The 22,178-nt window shown below is 45.2% G+C and overlaps 4 protein-coding genes across 4 annotated transcripts; 3 read left to right on the top strand and 1 right to left on the bottom strand.

Moving 5' to 3' along the window:
- The first annotated feature begins 5,940 nt into the window (after nucleotides 1–5,940).
- Nucleotides 5,941–9,530, top strand: LOC117838997 (transcription factor UNE12). The gene is made up of 7 exons (XM_034719218.2): nucleotides 5,941–6,282; nucleotides 6,395–6,487; nucleotides 6,606–6,728; nucleotides 7,449–7,514; nucleotides 7,895–7,960; nucleotides 8,046–8,120; nucleotides 9,120–9,530. Exons 1-7 carry the CDS (start codon nucleotides 6,085–6,087, stop codon nucleotides 9,348–9,350), a joined length of 852 nt encoding a protein of 283 aa, XP_034575109.1. The 5' UTR covers nucleotides 5,941–6,084; the 3' UTR covers nucleotides 9,351–9,530.
- A 462-nt stretch (nucleotides 9,531–9,992) lies between these two features.
- Nucleotides 9,993–13,951, top strand: LOC117838998 (cytochrome b5 domain-containing protein RLF). Its single transcript, XM_034719219.2, has 5 exons — nucleotides 9,993–11,531; nucleotides 11,661–11,982; nucleotides 13,036–13,170; nucleotides 13,317–13,367; nucleotides 13,583–13,951. Exons 1-5 carry the CDS (start codon nucleotides 11,448–11,450, stop codon nucleotides 13,657–13,659), a joined length of 669 nt encoding a protein of 222 aa, XP_034575110.1. The 5' UTR covers nucleotides 9,993–11,447; the 3' UTR covers nucleotides 13,660–13,951.
- A 1,691-nt stretch (nucleotides 13,952–15,642) lies between these two features.
- LOC117840048 (uncharacterized) lies at nucleotides 15,643–18,925 on the top strand. The gene is made up of 8 exons (XM_034720500.2): nucleotides 15,643–15,914; nucleotides 16,756–16,885; nucleotides 16,990–17,102; nucleotides 17,239–17,365; nucleotides 17,476–17,584; nucleotides 17,678–17,738; nucleotides 17,838–18,077; nucleotides 18,672–18,925. Exons 1-8 carry the CDS (start codon nucleotides 15,756–15,758, stop codon nucleotides 18,675–18,677), a joined length of 945 nt encoding a protein of 314 aa, XP_034576391.1. The 5' UTR covers nucleotides 15,643–15,755; the 3' UTR covers nucleotides 18,678–18,925.
- Nucleotides 18,926–20,070: 1,145 nt separating this feature from the next.
- On the bottom strand, nucleotides 20,071–21,480 carry LOC117840049 (auxin-responsive protein IAA14). Its single transcript, XM_034720501.2, has 3 exons — nucleotides 21,206–21,480; nucleotides 20,789–21,106; nucleotides 20,071–20,682 (listed from the first exon to the last, which is right to left on the bottom strand). Exons 1-3 carry the CDS (start codon nucleotides 21,370–21,372, stop codon nucleotides 20,625–20,627), a joined length of 543 nt encoding a protein of 180 aa, XP_034576392.1. The 5' UTR covers nucleotides 21,373–21,480; the 3' UTR covers nucleotides 20,071–20,624.
- Between the last annotated feature and the right edge of the window lie 698 nt (nucleotides 21,481–22,178).

Here is a 22,178-nt window from a genome sequence, read left to right as displayed (position 1 = left end):
GCACGCTTGCTAGGATAGTCACGCTGCACGTGTCCAAAGCCCTTGCATTGATGGCACTGAACATCTCTTGTTCTACCCGTGGATGCCACCGAAGAGGCACTAGTGGCTGGTTTCTACGCATTCTTGGTTGCTAAATTTGTGGGAGGAGCACGTTGATTGTTGCTGGATGGAGGGGTAATGCCGGCCGACTCGGGGATGGAGAGGGTGGAGGTGCACGTCCGGTCAGAGAGGTAGATGTGCACGGCTACCATGATGAAGATTTTCCTGCAGAAATATTAGTCTTTGTACTAGCTCGTCTTCCCTGCACTCCCTTTCAGCTTTACGAGCAAGATGAAACAAACGGGTTACGTTAGTATAATCATTATAAGTAAGGATGTCCTAAATTTTTTGTTTAAACCACCCAAAAATCTAGCCATAGCAGGTTCCTCACTCTCCTCTAAGTTACAATGCAGCATATAATTTCTGATAATATTCTTCTACACTTTTAGTACCCTATCTCAATTGTTGCAACTTATTTAATAGACCACGTACATAGTAAAAAGGAACAAATCTAGCTCGCATGAATCTTTTCAAAGCATCCCATGTTTGTGCAATGTTATTAGGATTTTTCTTGCCATGTTCTATCCACCAAACAGAAGCAAAATCAGTGAACTCACTAGTAGCAGCCCTAACACGTGTATTCTCAGGAAATTCATGACCTGCAAACTTTTAATCAACAGCAATCTCCCAAGTAATGTATGCATTAGGATCATATTTACCATCAAAGTGAGGTATATTAAATTTTATCTTACTGAAAGCATCATCATTATTTTGTACCTCACGTCGTCGGTAACCACCCATACCTCTACGATTAGTACGTAGCCATCGTCAATCATGAGCATCTTGGTCATCTTCTTCAGTATCAGCAACATAATCATCCCAATTATCCTCAACACGCTCATCCTTCTTGTTATCTCCATCACGCCCATTAGTGGTTTTAGCATGCATCTCATCAAAATGCCTCAAAAGAGCAGCAAGACTCTTGTCAATACGAGTAATCGACGCCTCCACCCCTTTAAGTTTGGTGTTGGTGTCGATCTGTATGGCCTCCAATTACCCAATCTTATTATTCATCACCTGCAAGTCATTATCAAGTCCTTCTATGTGCTCCTACACTAGCTTTTCAAAATGTTGTATGATGCCCTTGGTGCGGGGAGAACGTGACATATTCTAACCATCCTCTGATCCTATCATGGTTAGATGAACAAAGGCAACAAGAGGTGAAAAAAAAAACCTACAGCTATTAGGATGTGGCTGCTGCAAGGCGTTCACTCTCAACCTGTTACACAAGCTCTTACCAATTCTTACCTTGCTCAACAGGAGGGGACGACAACCAACAAGTCTGCAACCGTGGAATGAAGTGTATTGGTGCTGCAACAACAAGGCCTGTCAAGCTGTAGTTGAAATATGTGGAGCTGTAGCTGGGCTGAAGCAAGGACGTACTAGCACCACATTAGTTATAAAAGCAAGCTGAATAATCGTTCAACGATGGTACTATGCTGGTCCTAGCCTAGACCGTGCTAGAGGCGCGAGCCTGGACACAAAGGAAATCACAATACACCACTGGAAAATAATAGAGAAGCACAACGAACAGCCCCTTTTCTTCCTATTTTTTACTTTCTTTTCTTTTTTCAGGGGATCCTCAAAACTGATTATATAAACACAAAAAGACTTCACAAGAGTCACACACCACACAAGCTTTTTCCGGAAGGACAGGGGTACTCTCTCTCTCTCTCTGGAGTAAGCCGAGTTAATATGGATATGCAGGATGTGGAGAACTTGAGTATAGGTATGACTACTGCTGCACAAAGATGTATCCAGATTCGGACTCAAAACAGCAACAAGGCAGCTATCAATTCGGACTCAATCCTGAGGGATATGGGTACCCCATAAGTCTCCATCGACCAGGATGTTGGTCGGGCCTGACAAGTGGGCCCGCCAAACCAGGACATGCGGGCTGAGGACATGAAGTTACTTAGAGTGCATGACAAGGCAACTAGACTGTCCAAATCTATCCGGATATTGTGGGACGCGTATTGTAATCTGACTTAGAATATCTTCTATGTAAAGGCCGAGTAGATTAAATTACTGACTTGTAACCTTTAGTCGTGAGTCTATATAAGACGGCCAAGGGCACCCCCGCGGACATCTCAACTCATCGATTCTCAAATTAAGCAATATAATCCACGCATACAGGATGTAGGGTATTACTCTTTGGAGGCCCGAACCTATCTAAAATCCCTTGTGTCCCTTTTTGTGCTCTCATGATCACCTTCGAGTTTTTGGTCTTGCAATCGCTCCCGCCTACAAATCAACCACTTGGGTAACCCCCAGTGGACTGCTGGGCTCATAACTCCGACAAACCCGATTCCAACTCAAACTTCAACACCACGTGGGATTCGGTCTCCAACAACTCTGGAGTAAACCGAGCAAATAGGGATATGAAGGACTGCTGCGTGATTAATATGGATATGAAGAACATCACGCAACACGGCCAAACAACCAACTCGGACTTTGGGATGCTAACCGATTCCAACTCGGTCTTTAACAAGATTAGGACTCGGTCACAACCAACCCTAGCACAAGGAAGCACATGGTTAACTGAGTTCACGTCGGACTTGAACTCTAAACTGCACTCAGATTCGGCCAACAGAGAGATCAAAAGGTAGCGCACAGCTGTGACATCTAGTAAATTCAGTACTTGTTATACTTGTCCTTGCTAGTTCTTCGATTGCTTGCAAGACGAGTGCCCTAGTGTCCGGGTGACGCGCTCCACAAGATTGCGGCAGCCATTGGAGGTGGTGTATCGGTTGCTAAGGCGCAACGTCCTTGGAAGACTGTAGTCGGGCCGTGAACGTCGTCTCCATCCACCAATCAAACTATCCCACGCCCTCATATCGAAAGATCGGAAATCAACCCTAGCGGGTTCCTATCAGGAAGGGCGGGCGGTGGTGATGCGGAGGCGGTTGGGTGGGGTCCCCAAATTAGTACTAAATATCCCCTTTTAGTATCGATTATTTGACCCGGTATTAAAGGGATTTGGACCCGATAGTGAAGACGCATTCCCCAGCAGTGCGGGCTGTACAATTCATGTTACCGTTGCCGACTGCAACTTTAAAATCTCAGCAACACCATCTACGTGTGCTGCCGTTGGGTGTTGGTAATGAGTGACATCATCTACGTATAGTATTCAGTGACGTCATCATGTGCATGTACTCTCGATCCATTTGTTCTGTCTTCCCGTTTGCCTTTGGAAGTGTTGTACCAATACACATACAATTCATTACGCTAGTGAAAAAAGCACAACTCGAGTTACCATCAGCTCAAACAATCCATATGCTCATACGCTCCTATCAGCCCAAACAATTCATGACGTCATCACTTGCATCAGATTCCAGCACAACTCGAGTTATTCCGACTTCCGAAGCAATTAAGCAAAGGACAGTGCTTGAAAACAGGCCTATGAATTTAGTGACAGGGTGATCGAAGCCGTCAGCGAAATAAGGCCACGAGGATCACGAGGACAGTGACCCCTACTCAAAACCGGAGGTGAACCCTGGGCCATGGTTGGGCTTATGTTCTTGTACCGGACAACTGATCATAGAAAAAATTTCAAAATTTCCCATGATCGAACAAGTTTTATTATTGAAATACTAGTACAATTAAATCTGAAATTGCAGCCTAGGACTGTCCGGCTGTCATGAGTATCCTAATTCTCGAAGAGGCTGCCGACTGCGAACGATGGTATCCGACCACGGTTTCGCAATTACGGCCGGGTTAAAGTAATCCAGAATTACGGCCGCGCGAATTCAACGAGTTTCCGGCTCGCTAGTGCAGCTTAGTGCTGACCGGTGGCCAATTTGAGTTGTCGCCGTCGCTGGATCGCGGTTAATCACGAGGACCGCGGCATTTGACCTTTCTAACCTCGTGAAACCCTGGGCCTTGGGGTATGTATTCAGGTCATATAGCCCATTAGGCCCGTAGAGATTACCATTAGGCCCATGGTCCCGAGTGTTCCATACGCCGGCGAGAAACCGGCTTCCACCACGCCGCCGGCAGCAGCAGGAGAGCGAGTAGCGGCGCTGTCAGTTCAGCTGCCTTCGTCGGCCGCCAGATTGGGACATGGTAGGGAAGCCGCCAGCCGCAGGGCCCGGGGGACGAAGTTACTCGACCCGTTCTTCTCCATGGCCGCGGCCGGTCCGCCGGGGATTCCGCCTGTGTGCCCCGCCTGCTTTGTCTTGCTTGTCCTGCGCTTCCACTGTCAAGGGAGCACTAACGGAGAAATTGAGCTTAACGAACAGGCGAATTGGGGGACGGTTCTCTTCTGTGTACTCTAACAAACTGGGAGGCGTCAGAGAATCAGAGATTAGGCGCCAGCCAATTCCGATCGAGCCTTTAATTTTCTTTTTTCATTGGTGGCGCGCGTGAGTGTTTACACGGTAGAAAGCGAGTAAATCTGCGATGATGAGAGCAGCGCGATCTTAAACGTTGGACTAGGTGCGTATCATGCGCATGTACGTACACACGCACTATTTGCGAATGAAGATAGTAATGTGTTGCACTAACCGGCTAAGAAAAAACATCGGCTCTGATTACCGCACAAGAGAATTCCCTATTTGACACTCATATAATGAGTGGTTCCTTTCTTAACTCTTAAAAAAATTTTACTTCCTTATTCGATACTGATTTGAACTCCCGTTCGTTCCATCAATTAACTCAAGTGAACAGTAACACATGGATACTTCCACCCTATTTTACTAAACAAAACAATATCAAATCACCTCTAAAATTCATGAAACTTTTATAGTGATATAAAAGATAGAGATGAATTCATTTAAAAAAACACGCATGTATCATTTAAAATATTAAAACTAAAATTCACCAAAATAAGCTACTTTTAAAGATTATGTGAATTTTAGAGCATAAAAACACTTTTCAAAAATTATGTAAAAATACCCAATATTCTAATTGCACATTTAAGCAATTTATAAAATTATTATATTTCACAAGTCGCAAATAAAATTTTTAAGTTGTTTAAAAAATATTTTTTTGTTAAATAACTTAATATTTATCTATGTAATTTATTATTTATAATGATTTTACAAATTACTTCATCATGTGTTAGGAATATTGGGTATGTTTATGTAATTTTTGGAAAGTATTTTTATGCTCTAAAATTCACATATTCTTTAAAAATAGCTTATTTTGGTGAATTTTAGTTTTAAGATTTTAAATGATATATGTGTGTTTTTGTGTAAAATGAGTTCATCTCTGTCTTTTATATCACTAAAAAAATTCATAAATTTTAGAGGTGATTTGGATGTCGTTTTGTTTAGTAAAATAGGGTGGAAGTATCCACGTATTACTGTTCACCCGAGTTAACTGATAGAATGCATGAGAGTGTCAAACGAGGAACCAAATTCAAGTCAGTGTCAAATAAGAAAGAAAAAAAAATTAAGGGTTAAGAAAGTAACAAATCACGAATGTCAGCAAAGACAAATCCCCCTCTGGCCGACATGTAAATGCTTATTATAAGCTTGGGTTCAGGGAAATGAAATGGTCACGAGAACCATATGCTGGCAGTGACAGTGTGACGCATTTTAAACCTCATCAGAACTCTAGGCCTTGGTGGTTTCTAAGAGAGAGAGAGAACTCTAGGCGGCCTTGGGCTCTCTATATCTCACACGTTAGGATATTGGGCCCCCATTCTGGAAGCGTGTACTCACTCACTCTTTTTGGGTTTTGTTAAGTGGATCAGTTTCTGCTAAACGAAGCTCATTAAGCCCATATAAGATATCATCCTACCCCGGCCCATGGCTGACATTTCGGCACACATGTGGCTCAGGCCCACCTTGCTATGGCACGGGGGAGAGTGAATAAAAGGCGAGGGAGCGAGCGACCCACCCACCATCACTCCTCGATCCCCACTTCACTTGCCGACGAGCAAACGGCCTCCGTTCCGGGCCGTCGGCGGCAGCCGGAGAGCGACGCCGAGCAACCAATTAAACCGTCTCCAGCGGGCGCAGTGGGCCCGTCGTCGGGGACATGGCCGGGCAGCCGCCGCAGGGCCCGGAGGACGACTTCCTCGACCAGTTCTTCTCCATGGCCGGCGGCTCCTACTCCGCCGCGGCCTCAGGGGGCGGCCGCGCCGCGGGGGACCAGCCATTCTCCCTTGCGCTCAGCCTAGACGCCGCGGCCGCCGAGGCTTCCGGGAGCGGGAAGCACGGCGAGGGCGGCAAGGCGGTGAGGGCCACCCTCCCTCGTCTCCGCTTTCCCCCCTTTCTGGCTTTAGCCTTTGCACCAACCAGACGAGCGCGCGTGCGCTTTGTGCTAAGCTTCTCGCTCGCCTCTGCAGGATCGGGAGGCCGTGCAGCTCCCCGGGCTCTTCCCGCCGGTGTTCGGCGGTGGCGTGCAGCCGACCCACCTTCGCCCCAGCCCGCCTACCCAGGTACTATGCACGCTGCAGCAGAGGTGTGAAAATCATGTGTGTTTTCATGGCTTATTTTTCTGCCTTTTCCGCCTAACCGTGCCGTTTTTTCTTTTGTGGTTTCTCGTTGGATTTTTAGGTGTTCCACGCACAGCAGCCGAAGCAAGGTGGGGCGGCTGTCGGGCCACAGCCGCCGGCGCCGAGGCCGAAGGTGCGGGCGCGGCGTGGGCAGGCAACTGACCCCCACAGCATCGCAGAGAGGGTAATAAAACGATCTCTGCAGTTAAATCGCGTGGCGGGTCTTCGGTTTCAGAATTATTTTGTTATTGTGATCTGAACTCAATAGCCTGACACTTTTAAGGGGATCAAGGGTTACATTTCGGTATAGTGTTTCTCATGGTTTAGAATTGGGTTGCTGAGTGCTTTCTCCTATCCTCCTAGGCAGTGTTTGTTCGACATGCACAGGCAATCGTTTGCCCCATGTGCTGCTTTGCACTTTGTGATTGAGCAATCAGCTTCGAATTGTCCCATGTCCTGTTCCGAATGCTCTGCATTTCCTTTCGGTGCAAGCAATCAGTAATCAAGGTTTAAAAATGGCTGTTTTATTAGCTAGATAATGGGCGGCGGTTTGGCAGGGGCATGTGATCTTTTCCCCCTGAATTCTCACAATTGCTATGCCACAACTGCATGTTACTGAAGTTCAAAGCAAGCATGTTATGGTGCAGTTGTGGGCATATTCTTTTTCTTCAAGGACCTGCTTGCTTTGAACTTCAGTAACATGCTTCTAGTCATTCACAAAAAAAAGTAACATGCTTCTAGTAGCAGGAGAATTATGCCTGCTGCTTGCGCTTATACTTATACTTATGGATACCCACCTAGTTTAAGATCTGCGGGGGTTTTTTCACGTTTCATTTGTTTTCATTTTACAGTACTCTTATCTGCTTATTCAGCAGTATTTTGAAACATGTTTGTTCTACTGCAGCTAAGAAGAGAGAGAATAGCAGAAAGGATGAGGGCCCTACAGGAATTGGTGCCCAATACAAACAAGGTAATAATGTTATCATACTTGTAGGTGTTATTATAAAGGTGTGACCCTATGGTGCTATGATTCACATGCCTGCCATTCACAGAATTCAGCAAGTGGTCTACGCTCATGGTGTGCTGAAAATATTATACTATTTTGTGCTTCTTGTCGACTTGACAATAAGTCTTGCGCTTTTGAAGAACTTATTGTTATCTCACCTGATTATGCTAGACGGGCTTAGTATGCCTTTGCTTGAGATAAGGAGGCATGTATCCGCAGGATTATGTTAATATTTGGGACGACACTTGATTTTGAATTCCCAGATCCAGAGTTTCTTTCACCTGTGATATGAAAAGATGACATGGAGAAAATTCTGATATTATGATTCATTTTAAACTATGCAGACAGATCGGGCAGCTATGCTAGATGAGATCCTCGATTATGTGAAGTTTCTGAGGCTTCAAGTCAAGGTGCAGCACATTTTGCTAATATATTTGAAGCACTAACCACCAATTGTGTTACTTGTTTGATGGGACCTTGATTCTGTAATGTTAGGTACTAAGCATGAGCAGGCTGGGCGGTGCTGGTGCTGTTGCGCAACTGGTTGCTGATATCCCTCTTTCAGTTAAGGTAAGCCTGTGATTTGTGACTAATGCAGGATTATGGAGTATTGCCTTCTGATAACTCCACTTTACTTCCATGTACATAGATTAATGGAATTTATCAGCACAAATCACTCTTGATTTTTATTCTGCTGTATCAAAATCAAGTCATCATCATATCACCACAACCATGATAAAAATGTTGTTCTTTTGTATGATTTTATAGATCTTAATCATAGTTTTCAACCCTTAATCATTGCTCCTTGCTTGTCAATTTTTTCATTTTGCGAATTGCTGATTGTTCATCTGATTGGGGGTACATAGGCTTGTACTGGAGCTTGGTCTTCAAACTCAACAGATTCATGATCTTGATTTTTATACCGACACTTGATACTTATTAGAATTGCAATTAAAACATGTTTGGTTCAAATATGTTAGGTATCTTGTTATCAGGATACAGCATGCATTTGTTTTTTCTCTTGTGAGAATAATTCCAGTTCCAATTTCTAAATGTCTTTAGTAAATTTGTCATTGGCATATATATTTCTCTTGTTGAAGTTTCTATCTTGCTCTTTTCTAGGTAATGGTGTTGAAAGTGGAATCCATTCATCATCTTGTTTCAATCATGACTTTTTTCATTTTATGATAGAATTTTTTATGTTACTACAAACTATTTCTACTCCTTGCTTTCAGTGACAACCACTGTAGGCCCTACAGTTCAAACCAATGAATCATTTCATCTTTACTATACAGCAGCTAGATGAAGCATGTTAGCCATACTTTCTTGATTTGCCATCACTATCTCTGTGTCGTCTACTTTTTTGATCAGTATGATTCAACATAGGCATATGCCCTGCTTCAAAGCCCAATCTCTGGTGCCTTGCATATCCTCAGATTGCTATGAGATTCCTTTCTTTCTTGAATGATCATTTCATGAATTGAAAAATGAATTTGAGTGTCGTTTTCCATCTCTATATTTTTTCGTATCTGTTGGTTGTTGAATTGGATCTTGCTTTGATTTCGTTAGGGGGAAGCAAGTGATAGTGGGAGCAAACAGCAGATTTGGGAAAAGTGGTCAACGGATGGCACAGAGAAACAGGTCGCAAAGCTGATGGAAGAAGACATCGGGGCAGCGATGCAATTTCTCCAGTCCAAAGCACTCTGCATGATGCCAATCTCGCTCGCCATGGCAATCTATGACACACAACATTCGCAGGACGGCCAACCAGTGAAGCCAGAACCCAATACTCCTTCTTAGTACAGTAGAGCAGCCATAGCATGCATCCTTACAATTACAACTACTAGCAGGTGTCAACCTATCAAAGTGTAAGATAAACTGCTGGTTTCGATTCACTAACAAGGAGGCAGGAAAAGACCTAAAAGATCCTCTCCACTTGAGGTTGTACCAATGGTATATGATATCACCTTCCCTTTCCAATCTTTTTTCAAAGGTGCTTTAATTGCAAGGATATGGTAAGCAATAACCTGCTCATGCTCCTACATCTTTCAATGCCCCCTATGAGTGTGAGTGATGGAGAGAGCTACTAAAGAGTCTGGCATGCTCTCATAATGTTTCTTTCCGGGTCTGTAGTGCACTAGCCATGCACTTTGTGGTGGGGACTGCTTTTTCGGTAGTGGGTGTATGGACTAATCAAAAGGGATTGATGTATGAGTGTGTCTGCGGCCTGCACAAATGGTTGACAAAATTTGAATACAAGATGAAATGGAAGATGATGTTGATAGCGATGTCCGTTCTTCTCCATTTTTTCCAAAGTGGAGAGCTGAGGCTTTGGTCAATGGAGGCTGAGCATGCGTTTCGGCGTGCTAGTGGGTCTGCTATCTACGCGCGATACTTTATTTCTATTGATCCACACTCTTGATAAGAACATTCTTATAAAGTTGGGATGAGATTAATCCTTAAAAGTATTGGCATCCTCTGTGATGAGTTATCTTCTGCACCATTATTGTTCTGCATACTAAATTTGTGGACAGCAGCTGTTTTTACGCTGTTCACTGCCAGTAACAGCGTGTTCACTTGGTTTGTAGACGACTTCTGAGAATCTAAGATCTGGGAAAATTGAGCGATTGCATGACTTTGATGGTTTGCTAAAGATACTGTAAATAGTTCACTGACTTGTGTGTTTGCTTCTTGTCAATAGCTCATGAGCTTTATTAATGACTACGTGCCCCTCAGATTTTTCCACAGAGCACTTTATCCTTAGATTGATCTTTTTTAAAGTTAGGTTGTTTGGTGGGATTGTCTCTGCTATCTGGGAACGTTTGTGCTAAAGAAAGGGTCTGCCCAACTTTTATTTTTGCTAGTTTGGAAATTGAAATGTTGGGTTTCAAGAAAGAGTGTTGCCCTCATGTCTGCTTGAGGTGTTGTATTTTTGCTGCCATTGTTCGATCTGTGTTGTTAAAACAATTTCTAGTTGGTGTTTTTGTCCTCCCAAATGGTGTGTTATACTAGAATCCTGGAGTTATATCTGTTGTGTTATGCTAGAATCCTGAAGTTACATCTGTAGTGTTTATCTGTTGTATCATAGGAATAGCTTCACACTCGCATGATAGAACTACTTTGGTGCCTTTTGTGCGTGTGAAACCTGATACTGCTACACATGTTGCTCCACGCTCGGCGCTCGACGCAGCTTAAAATGTCCCTGGATCTGATGATGCCTTGTAACATCGTGTTCTTTCAGTGGTAGCGATCCGACTGTTTCGCCACGTAATGCTGTCTGATTGTGTCGCGCGCGCCTCTGTCTCCTCGCATATCATTTGGCACTTGGCAGAATGCCAGAATGGCAGGAAGGATGTTTCCATGTTGGGCTCTGAAACCGCTGAACCCGTTGCTAATAGGAAATTGAAGCTGATCGTGCCAGATGGTTTGTTTGCCTGTTTCTCTGGTGCGTAGTGGTCTGGTGTGGTGTGAAGTGTTCATGCTGTCGCTTTGATGAGGTTGCTAACTTGCTGTTGAGTTTCTGACCGTCGTCAAGATGGATCAGTGCAAAATTAGGAGGTGCCTGAGCTCCGAAATGCGTGCGTGAACACAAAGGTCCTCTGAGACTGTGGGTAGCCCACAGCTTTCCATGGCCCCAGTTCGGTCTAACACCATCGCCGCGTCCCCCGACCGCGTCGAGAGCATCGCCCTGGCGTCGAACCTCCTCGCCGTGCACAGCACCGGCGTCTGTCCTGTCCACCGGCCAGCCGCTGACCCCGCCGTCTCCGCGCAGGCCCCGCGCCTATCGCCTCCCGCCTCCCCGCCAGCCGGGCCGCGGGAAGCCCGGCCGACGCCGATCCGGTCCCCGCCTCTCTGGCAGCCTGCGCGCCGCCCAGTGACAGTGAGCCCACAAATACGATGCTGGCTTGGGAGTACACTAGGACAATTTACTTTGTCTCGGAGATGGCTGATGGTGATTCATCTGACTTCACCTTCTGCAAGGTATGTCTGCTGCTTTGACGTTGTTAATGCTTCGTATCAGCCCTTAGCATTGGTTTTCCTGATCCCAAGTTCCTCATGCTTAATTAACCCTGTTTTGTCCACTACTTTTGTGTTATATCTGTCCTCTAGGTTAGTTCTGCAGAAAATGGTGGACAATTAGGACCTCCTAAAGCCATTCCTGTGTCAAGCATTGAAAAGAAGAATGCCACGAAAACTAATGATTCAGATAAAGATAGAAGGTCTGGTAGCAGCATCAGCATCAATACATCGACGCAAAACCATAACATGAAAGATCCAGTTACACAAACAAGTAGTGGAGCAGAATCAAATGTGCCATCTCAGGGAGAACCTTCATCGAAGAAACCTGTAGTGCGAGCAAAAGTTCCTTTCGAGAAGGGCTATAGCCAAATGGATTGGCTAAAGCTGACACGTACGCATCCTGATCTAGCAGGTCAGCTGTACAGACTGTAGTTGGTACTCTTTGATACTTTAATCATCTTTGGTAGTTTGGCACATCTTGTTATTAGTGTTATGGCTTGACACTGCTGCATAATTAATGCCTCCCCGAGGCCTGTTGTGGGGTCTGGGAATGACAGGTTAAGGGATCACAACCATACTTTTTAATGTTTTTAGTTAACTGACATGCCTAAACTCATGTCTTTTTACAGCAATTCGAGTTAATGTGCTATATTTTTCTGACGTGTGGTTTTGTCGAAGGGAGTGGGGAGGTCCTACATTTTGTGTTGGCTTGTTTGGTCCTTAGAGGTTCCATCAGTATAGAAGATAGCATTGCCAGGTTTAGATTTAACGTTTACCTTGTTGGTTGGGATCTATTCATTTATTTAACTTGTTATTTTTTCCCTGGAGAAATTGCCTTTTCTAATTGAACTGTTGTATGATGTGACATTCATGCCTTGGTATATGTTGTTAGACTCTGCTGAACTTGATTTGGATGAATGAGGGGTCTACTGGTATACTAGCTCCACACCTATGTGTTCGTCATATGTTTAAGTTTTGTACCCTGATGCCATTGGGTTCAAAGGGTCTGAGGCTGTCATTGTGCTCAAGGCACAGTGATGTCTCCTAGTGATGAAGGTGTTTGATGAAAAAGCCAATGAGATTATTTTTATTTTGTAATTTTACTGGCAGGCACATTAGTCTTGAGACTTATGTGTATTATCTTCCAGTGATTTTCTGAGACAAGTTGGTTGTTGAATATCTTCCCTGCTTAAGCAATAAAATGTTTACTCCAGGGTAAAATTATAAACAGATAGTGTTAGGCAGCTAGACAAAGCTTACCTCCATAATGTAAAGCTTTTAAAGGTTAGCTCATGATCTTTAATCATGTAGATAGCTGAGTATCACTGAGGTTGATCAGAACTAATGCTCACATTGTAGTTAATTCCATGTTTTCTTGTTTTTCCTTCCCTGCTTACCAGTGTTTTCCCCTCAATTGATTACAGTGATAACTGATGGAACAATGCACCTTTCCTTTCTTTTATAGGGCTTAAGGGGCACTCAAACCGAAGGTTAATTTCTTTGGAAGAAGTTAAACAGCATAAAACGGGAGACTGTATTTGGACAGTTCTTAAAGGTCGTGCATACAACATTGCTCCATACATGAAATTTCATACTGGAGGTAATCATTTTAAACACATGCATGGTTATTCTATTACAATTTCAGAACCACCAGACTCCCTTTACATACTTTTCTGTTGGACCTTCGAAGTGCTGTGCATGATGTATGTTTTCTTGTCCTTCACCATATTTTGATCATGTTTGCAGGAGTTGATATGCTTATGAAAGCCACTGGAAAGGACTGCACTGTTTTGTTCAGTATCCTTCTATAATTACTTGCCGTACTGTCACTGAAAATATCTTGCTGCTTGTTGTTGACTCACTCTGGAACAGGATTCTTTTCATGCAAATTGGTGCAACCTTGTGGCATACTCATACAATCCTGTTAATGCTTCTGATTGTTTAGTGTCTAATTGTGATTGTTGATTGTGGATGCGCACATAATTCTTGATGGATCCTTGACTTTGCTATAGATAAATACCATGCTTGGGTAAATGCAGAGTTCCTGTTGGAGAAGTGCCTTGTCGGATTCCTTGATCCCAACGAGTAGATCTGCACAGTTCGGGCCAGAATAGCATCCAGTACAATTTATGTACCCTTGGACTCCTGGTGCAGTGGTGCTTATGTGCATTGGTCGATGAATATGTGATTATTAATTTTGTTTCAAAAAGGAAGAGGCAGGAATAAATTAAGTGACGTGTACAATTTGAGTATCATTGGTCCTGGAGATGAGAGAAAATCCAGCAGTATAGTATGTCCATAATATACAAGGTAAACTACAAGCCTGATGGAATATATGCAGGCACAGCAAGAGCATTTGTCAAAATGATGGCCAAACTTAATTCCCGTTGAATTTTAGGTTATGTTTGAATGCATATATTCATTAAAACACATGATTTGCATATGCCTAAGTTAAGAAAAAAAATCCTTGAGCATTTGTGCAAATGCTATTACCGCGATGGACTATTAAAAAAATGGCTTGGAAGAATTTTATTCTTACTCAGCTTGTGTGTAGCACCGCAATTTCTCCAGTTCAGGTGTTAAAAGTTGCAAAAAAAAATCAAGTTCGACTTTTGTTAAAAAGTGGCCATGGTTTTTCTGGTTTATTTATGAACCCTTTAACTTTAATTGTTAATTCTGTTTTATGAACCCTTTAACTTTAATTGTTTAAAGTCTGCTTTTTTAAAGGTCAAACGGCATTAACTGGACAACATGGAGGGGTAATTTAAACAAATTTTCCCCAATTGAGGAACTGATTCAGCATCTGCCATCCTGTGGTGCTTCAACCTGCTCCAAACACTATCTAGAAAACTTCGAATAAATGAATGAGCTTCCATCGTGCTCCGATGAACATTCAAGTATTAAAATTCACGAAATAGAGTTTATCCATGTAAAAAGAAATATTTAGATTGCTTAAGCTACCATTTCTATCACTACAAGTCTATGCAATACCGTTAGCCACGTTGCCTTGATAAGTCCCTGCTCCATTTACTACTTGGAGTGCATTAAATATGGACAAAATAGCCAACTTCGTCCGAACTCTTGCTCTCGGGTCAACTTCGTCCCCCAACTCTCAAAAGATCCAATTTGGTCCTCGAACTCTAGCATTCCGATTCAATTCCATCCCTCATCAAGGTGGCTGTCCACGTAGGCACACCACGTCACCTGGGCGCATGGTCCGCTGTTGTAAATGTCCTATATGTCCTTATGCCTTTCATTTTTTTTCCCTCCTTCCTCACACTCTCTCTGTTTCCAACTGTTTTACCCAAGTGTTGTGACTTGAAAAAGTTCTGGAATGCTAATGCATTCCTGAACCCAATCCAATCCTTGATGAAGAGGATGATCCCATAACCAGTATACCCATTGGCACCACATACAAAAGTAAATTGCAAGGGTTTAGAGGGCTTGGTGATTTGCCTTAACTTTTGCAACACGGTTGGATGCGCCAACCTCAACAGCATGCTGAAGCAGCTCATTGTAACGGTAGTCCTGCTTCTTCTTTCCCGGACAAAATGGGCACCTGAACCTGTCACTGCCCAGCCTTGCTACAGGTTTGCCAGACTTCAGGTTCAAGTACAACTTCTCAGCATAGTCATCCATGTTTGTTTCACTTAGTTCTGATGATTCGTCGGAGTTGCACTCCATTGTAGACTTAAGAAAGAGCCGACTGCTTCAGAACAGAGAAAGTGTGAGGAGGGAAGAAAAAATGAAACAGCATGTTCGCTTCAGCTTATCAGCCACCAAACAGTATTTTTCTCTCACAACAAATCAGCCGTTTTAGCTTTTCAGCCGGCTTATAAGTCTAGCCGAACAGGTCCAAAGTCACAAGGGCATATAAGATATTTACAACAACGGACCCTGCACCCAGGTGATGTGGCGTGCCGCAGCTAGCCCGGATGAGGGACGGAATTGAACATTAGAGGATTAAATTGGATCTTTTGAGAGTTGGACAACGAAGCTGAGGGAAAAGTTTTAGGACGAAGTTGGTTGTTTTGCCTTAAATATGCAGGCAGGCCCAACATTTCTGAGGTGGGCATTGGCGGCATTTGGCAACACTTTTGCAGCGAGACGCGCGAAACCGCACGACCCATCCGGCCCAATCCAAGCCCCACCCCTCCTCCGCTGTCTCCGCCTAGGGTTCCGGCGATGGCGCACGGCAGCTACCCGCGCCGCGGCGCTGCCGTCCGCCGGCCCAAGTCCTCGGCCTCCGCCGCCGTGGCCGACCGAAAGCGGAAGCGGGCCGCCGCCACCAAGACCGCCTCCCTCAAGAACCAGATCCGCTCCACAGAGCGCTTCCTCCGCAAGGTACTTGCCGTTGCCGAGCCCCGGGGTCTCCTCGGTCGAGGTCGGGACCCTCTCGCTGCTCTTTGTTCGGCCCCATGATGGGGTTTAGCTGTTGCGTGTGGAGCGGTGGGTGTTTGGCTGGGAACCTCTGGGTTTTCTAGTTAAGTGATTGAAACATTTCGCCAATCGTAGGTTGGACTTTAACTAAACATGGTAGTTTGGATGCGATGATGAATTGCTCGGTTACTAGTTATTTTTCATTGATTGCTTCGGAGGCATATTGATGGTTCAACTGAGGCCTCCGTTTGTCACATTCGGCTCAGTAGACTAGTTCATGGTGTAGCTGGATTACTGCTCGTTCAGGCAGCTTATAAATGTGCCATTCAGTATTGAATACTGATTGAAAGAACTAACATATGAAATGTTAAGTATGCTGCTCAAACTGATTGGTCAGAAAAGGTTATGAAAGGTCTGTGTTTGTTCCTGTCAGAGAAGTGAGGAAGCATAATTGAACTTGATTTAGAAGAGTGTAGTCATGACTATGCTCATGCCTCTTTCTGTGCATCTACTACATATAGTTAATTGTAGGCAAACAAAATTTTCACTTCTATTGGAAACAAGTAGGAATAAACTGACACTTGATTTTATAATTCACCTCTATCAAAGGAGGTGCAAGCTTAGTCTTGCCTGCACTGTTCTAAATCAAGTCCATTTTCTTTGAGCTATATTTAAGGAGGTAGCTTGTCCATTTCTGTTTTCATGGATCAAGATTCTTTTCTATTCTCCCAATTATGGCATTGAACCATAGCCCCCTTTTTGTCTAGCTATGGTGATATGTTAATGCTATATGTTTAATTTTCAGGACCTTCCAGATGACGTTAGGATTGCTCAAGAGAAGAAACTTGAAGAACTGAAGAGGCAGCAAGAGCTTCAGAATCAACTGGCTGTTCAACGGACAGTACAGTTGAGAGATAGGAAGATAAAATTCTTTGGTATGTTATTACTCAGCTGGTTTGTTCCTATCCATCTCTGGTGCCTTTCTTTTCTGCCCGTCTGTACTTACACTCTTGTTGATGTTGGTGTCCAAACTACAAAGAGAGGCGAAAGATTGAGAGGATGATACGGCGCCTTGAGAAGCAGCAACGTTCAAATGGTGATGATGTCAGCAATAAGCTGTCAAAATTGCGAGAAGATCTTGAATATGTTAGAGTAAGCTTCTTACAGTACTGCCTGATGATACAAGTATCATTACAATTTTCTTTTGCTTGCTGAATCATTTTCCCATTGTCTATCTGAACCTGCTTGAATTTTGAGCTAAAGCTTATGTATCCGTACTCGTGTGTAGTTTTTCCCAAAGAATGAGAAATATGTCTCACTATTCGCTGGAGGGAATAACGCGGATGTGGATAAGTGGCGTAAACAGATCAAAGAGAATCTCATGGCTGCTGCTGCGAACGGAAAAGATTTAGAAGGTGCATGTTTGTGTTACTATTTCTCTTGATGACCTTTGAAATTTGTACTGCCCATTTGACTGGATATCTAGTACGTAAATTACTGAACTCTATTCTTGATCATTCAACAGAGACAGCAAGCGATGATGATACCTTGGATGTGAGTGATGATGACTTCTTTATGTCTGGAAGTTCAAGTGATGAAGAGGCTGATGATGAGTGGACTGATAAAAGTGCTAAGTATGATTCACAAACAACAGCTCTTCTGTACTAATGAGTTCTTATTTCTTTTTTACTTGGTGTGCTAATATTACTAGTACTAACCTTCTGCAGGGAACCAGCTTCCAGTGCGGGTAGGGCAGCATCTGGCATGTCAAGCGATGAAAAGAACCAGGTAGTTTTATAAGGGGCTGTTTTAGTTTTCTTCTGAGTTCTATCAAATTCGTGAAATTTGTGTTTCCTCGTATGTAACCACACCTATTCTGTTTTGCAGCGTCAGAGAGATGCTCGAGTTCTTATGCCACCACCTCGCTCATTAGCACCAAATAGAGCCAGATCTGCAGATAAACGTGTGATATCAAGCTCGAGCAATACTTCCAACAGCACAAGCGGCGAATCATTTAAGAATAGAAGAGTACCAAATCATCCTGGAGATCATAACAGCAATCTGAGTTCAAATTCTGACGCTCATAAACCACGTCGCAAGAGGAGGCATAAGAAGAAAAAGAAGCTGGTATAACCTTACAACCACACCATGGACCTTTTTATGTATCTGTTAATGAGGTCATATTTTACGTAACAGAAGATAACATGTTTCTAAAACCTTGCATCCATCCTGTTTTCTCGAAACTTGAGCTCATTTGTCACCGTCACAAGAATTACATTATAAATTATAGTTCTTGTGGTCCCTTGGATGATGCTGGGAAATCAGTATTTTGCTATCATATATGCCCAAACAATCGAAGTCTATCTGTTGTGTGGGCACCCATAAGGCTTGGGAACTGTAACGAGTATTCATGCATTGCACAATTCACAAGTGGAGATCCACACAAACAGTAATTGTAATAAAATATTGATACCTTGGACACTTTTTTTTCAAGATCGTAGAAAGGGAAATCTTGCCACATGATGTTTGTGTGGCTAAATTAGTTATGCTTACCAATCTTTAGACAAGTTGGTCATCGCATCTGCCTCGTTGGTTTTTCCTTGTCCTGTTTGTCTGCCATAGAAGAACAGTTAGGGTGATTAGATGTCTATTGTACTTGATGATACTTATGTTATTAATCGATATATGCAGTCTCATGGTGCTACTTCTGTACTTGAACAGGCATGAATATTCCCAAAGCGTTTCAATCGTGGGGGGCGGAAACTTGAGATTCCCAGCAATATTTGACTTTCAGCCTGGTCAATTTGTTGGAAAGGGAAAAAAACACAGTATGTGTGGTGTGCCTGGGCAAGTTGATGATTTTGTATGCTCTCTCCTGGTGTAAAACGACTTCTGCATCCATTTGTTCACGGATATCACTTACAGTGCCTAGATTTTGCCATTCCACCAAATGCTCGTTTGGTTTTCTCGCGAAATTTCATTTTTCATTCATGATCTCCCATTAACTCATGGTACTGGAATGGTGGAATAGGGACAGCTCCATGGATTCAGGACACCCTGTGTCTAGTAGGTCCGAAAGGGGGATGCTTTCATCCTTGCTAGCTGCTACTTGCTAGGCTGTGAATTGGTTGCCTGCTGGCTGCTCCCAGCACTCTGAGATCTCATGACCTGTATGCGTGATACGTCTGTTGCATTGTCCCCCAGCTGTCTGATTCGCATCAACTGTGTGGTTGTGGGTCTGCTGCGCGCTTGTCCGTTGCTGAAGCGTTTTCACCGTCAGTTGCAAGTGACGGCTTTTACTGTTGCACTATAGTGCTCTGATTTTCCCCTTTACCGAGTGGTGTTACAGTGCCAGTAACGTTTCGTTGTCGCCTGCCCTCACTGCCTCTGAATTTCTCGTGCAGCCATGCTTTTGGATCGCATGGCCCCTGGAGGTCCCGGCTGCGCTGCAGTGACATTCTGGCTGCGGGTCTCCTCTCCTGGTGCCGTCGTCATCGCTCCTCACTCTCGTCAGGGATTCCCCTGCGTCTTCTGCTGTGCTCTATGCTACGTGTCGTCACTCTCAAGTGTTCATGCGGTAGGCAGTGTATGTGATGTATCTGTTTGTTGCAAGGAACTTTTACTGTTTGGACGCTTCCGTCGTTATTCGTAACAGAACAAAAGACCAAATTAGAGGGGATCGGGGAATGCGTGCATGTTTCTTTTTGGAGATCTGAATGCGTGTGTTTGCCAATTTCTGGCACGAATCTTTGGTATCATCAGTATAGAGATGGTTGCGGCAATGCACGGTTGTCTTTGTGCCTGGCCATCTACGGCAGTCTTTAACGGCAATCTCCCTGCTGTACCAAATTAGTTGTGAACGATGGCCATTGATGGCTATCGGTTACCAGAAAGGACTCTGTCGAGTTTGCTCAGATCTGATGCCTTCTCGCCATGTTTTCGTTACGACTTTTCTCTCGTGAACTTCGACGGCATGCATGCTCTGAGGAACGATGCCCTGCAAGTGGGAACACATGAAGAGACAATGAAAAAGAAGCAGCTTTATTATCGGACAGAACAGTTGGCACAGAAGTTTTTGGTGACTTTTGCTTGTCACCAGGACTCAGGAGACACCAAAAAAGAAAAGAAACTGATACGATCTTATTTGAAGTCAAATTTCCCTCTCTTTCCATTCACATATTTCTCAAACTTGTTCACTCATACAAAAAGGGAAATTCAAAAATTACAAATGAAAAGCTTCAGCCTATGTACATGTACAAATCCTAGTCCATCGTCCCTCCGCCCTATACTGCTACTTGGCTGAATGTCTGATCTGCAGACGATCTCAGCACTGCCCATCCGTCCGTCCATCTGATGGCACGTAGCCTGCATACTCCGCCTCAATCCGTGAACCATCACGTTCTTGTGTTCGTGTGTATGGGCTAGCTGGCCGCCGCCGTAGAACATGATGCACCTAATAAGCATGCACGTATGGGCAGGGCACCCTCCCCATGCAGGTAACCCCAACGCCTTCATCAATTCCATGTCTGTAGATCGATATGATGGAGCACCATGCGCGTATCCACCGAACGATCGATCGATAGATCTCTCGCCGTGAGTCTTGACCATATATGCCTGTCTGATCCACGCGTCCGACAAATTCTTGCATGCTCGCGATGGACGTAGGCACTCCGATCATCTTGCTTCGGAGCTCCTCATGATCCTCAGCTTCTTGCAGGAACAGATGAACATACTGCAAAATCCAAAGAAAATGATGGCAAACGCGTCAGATCAGCTGATTCCTCCGAAGCATGGAGCTAAGCTAGCTAAGGTATACAGAGATCTTGGTGTGTACTTACTCCCATGGCACGTCGCCGGCGAGCATGAGGTCGCCGTCCTTGTCCTCGTAGGCGACGGCGAACTGGCAGCCAGCATCGGGCGAGGAGGAGGAGAAGCAGCCGAAGAGCGCGTCCAGCGCGTCCCTCAGCTCCCTGTACCCGCCGTAGGTCCGCAGGTCCACCTTCCGGAGGTAGGGCGCCCCATCCATGCTCACCTTCACGTAAAGGCCTCCCTGCTCGCCGCCCTTCGTCCTCCTCACCGAAGCCGCCGCCTCCGCCGCGGCGTGGAACGCGTTCTTCCGGTACGCCCTCACCGGCGGCCACCCCACCACCTGCACCCTACGCGTTAACAAACACACAAATCGTCAGCTCAACTTGCCGTCGTGGCCTCATGGGCGTCTGTGAACCTGTGAGCTAGAAGAATCGAGGAGCACTTACTTGGAGGCCGGTGCGGCGTCGTCGTCATGGCCACCCGTCCCGGAGGCCTCGCTCTTCACCGCCGACGACGACCGTTTCCCCGCCGCCGGCTTCCTCGCCGTCGGCTGCACGACCGTGACGTCGCCGCCGGGCGGGCCAAGACGCAGCTCCGCGTCGATCATCTCCATGGCCGACTGATCCAACAAGAAAATGGATGCAGCTAGCGACGAACTCGCCGAGAAGAGCCTTGTGAAGATGCTTGGCTTGCACTGCTCGTCGTTCGGTTGCGTGCCTTGGAGGCTGGCATATATAGAGGCGGTTAGTTAGCAGCTAGCAGTTGCGTGCTCTAGTCTATGGCAAGCTAGCAAGCTCGTGCCATGACACGTCGCTAGGGTATGGCAGGTGGGGCCAGGGGGACACGGAGGGCGGGCCGTGGGGGCCAGGGCCCGGCCGACAGGTGGGGCCTGGGAGGCGGGCCCAGGTCGGGGGTAGATTCCTTGCGATGCCCGCCCGCCCGTTGCCGCGGGCCGGCAGCGCATGTGGGTGCGGCGGCGGGGGCCCGGCGGCCGGGTGGGCCAGGCGCTGCCACCAGAGAGGCAGGCGGGGCTCACACGTGTCGCGGCTCGGCCAGTCTGGTCTCGCTTGGATGGATCATGGACGGGCCGTGGGCGCATGCAGCAGCGCCCAGCTCATGGGCCACGTCGGCGCGTCCTCCGCGGTATACGTAAACGACGACGGACGGATGGGTCTACTCTGTCTGGTCGTCGTACGCGTAGAGCGAGCTAGCGATGAGACGGTACAGTAGATTCCTGGCGCTCATCACGCAGAAAGAGTAGCAGACAGAGCCAGCCTGGCATGGAGACATGAATCGTTTGTAACCTTTTTCTTTTACGGTCTTTGTAATAAAACCAACCTTGTCAAAATCTGAAATGCATAGTAATGTGATCTCTTCGAACAAACCTTGAAGCAAAGCATGTTCAGATCAATGATAAAA

The sequence above is a fragment of the Setaria viridis genome, chromosome 9 (genome assembly GCF_005286985.2).
Source record: "Setaria viridis chromosome 9, Setaria_viridis_v4.0, whole genome shotgun sequence".
Classification (NCBI taxonomy): domain Eukaryota; kingdom Viridiplantae; phylum Streptophyta; class Magnoliopsida; order Poales; family Poaceae; genus Setaria; species Setaria viridis.
Note: the sequence above shows the minus strand (reverse complement) of the source record. Positions and strands in the feature narration are given on the sequence as shown.

Bases quoted from the DNA above. Each gene is read 5' to 3' on its own strand.
- LOC117840048 (XM_034720500.2), top strand. From the start codon at position 15,756: ATGGCGCACGGCAGCTACCCGCGCCGCGGCGCTGCCGTCCGCCGGCCC. The intron at 16,886-16,989 runs GTATGTTATTAC...CAAACTACAAAG, and splicing joins TAGGAAGATAAAATTCTTTG to AGAGGCGAAAGATTGAGAGG. The intron at 17,739-17,837 runs GTAGTTTTATAA...TCTGTTTTGCAG, and splicing joins CAAGCGATGAAAAGAACCAG to CGTCAGAGAGATGCTCGAGT.
- LOC117840049 (XM_034720501.2), bottom strand. From the start codon at position 21,372: ATGGAGATGATCGACGCGGAGCTGCGTCTTGGCCCGCCCGGCGGCGAC. The intron at 21,107-21,205 runs GTAAGTGCTCCT...GTTAACGCGTAG, and splicing joins GACGCCGCACCGGCCTCCAA to GGTGCAGGTGGTGGGGTGGC. The intron at 20,683-20,788 runs GTAAGTACACAC...TGGATTTTGCAG, and splicing joins GCCGGCGACGTGCCATGGGA to TATGTTCATCTGTTCCTGCA.
- LOC117838998 (XM_034719219.2), top strand. From the start codon at position 11,448: ATGCTGGCTTGGGAGTACACTAGGACAATTTACTTTGTCTCGGAGATG. The intron at 11,532-11,660 runs GTATGTCTGCTG...TCTGTCCTCTAG, and splicing joins CTGACTTCACCTTCTGCAAG to GTTAGTTCTGCAGAAAATGG. The intron at 13,171-13,316 runs GTAATCATTTTA...TCATGTTTGCAG, and splicing joins CATGAAATTTCATACTGGAG to GAGTTGATATGCTTATGAAA.
- LOC117838997 (XM_034719218.2), top strand. From the start codon at position 6,085: ATGGCCGGGCAGCCGCCGCAGGGCCCGGAGGACGACTTCCTCGACCAG. The intron at 7,515-7,894 runs GTAATAATGTTA...TAAACTATGCAG, and splicing joins TGGTGCCCAATACAAACAAG to ACAGATCGGGCAGCTATGCT. The intron at 7,961-8,045 runs GTGCAGCACATT...CTGTAATGTTAG, and splicing joins TTCTGAGGCTTCAAGTCAAG to GTACTAAGCATGAGCAGGCT.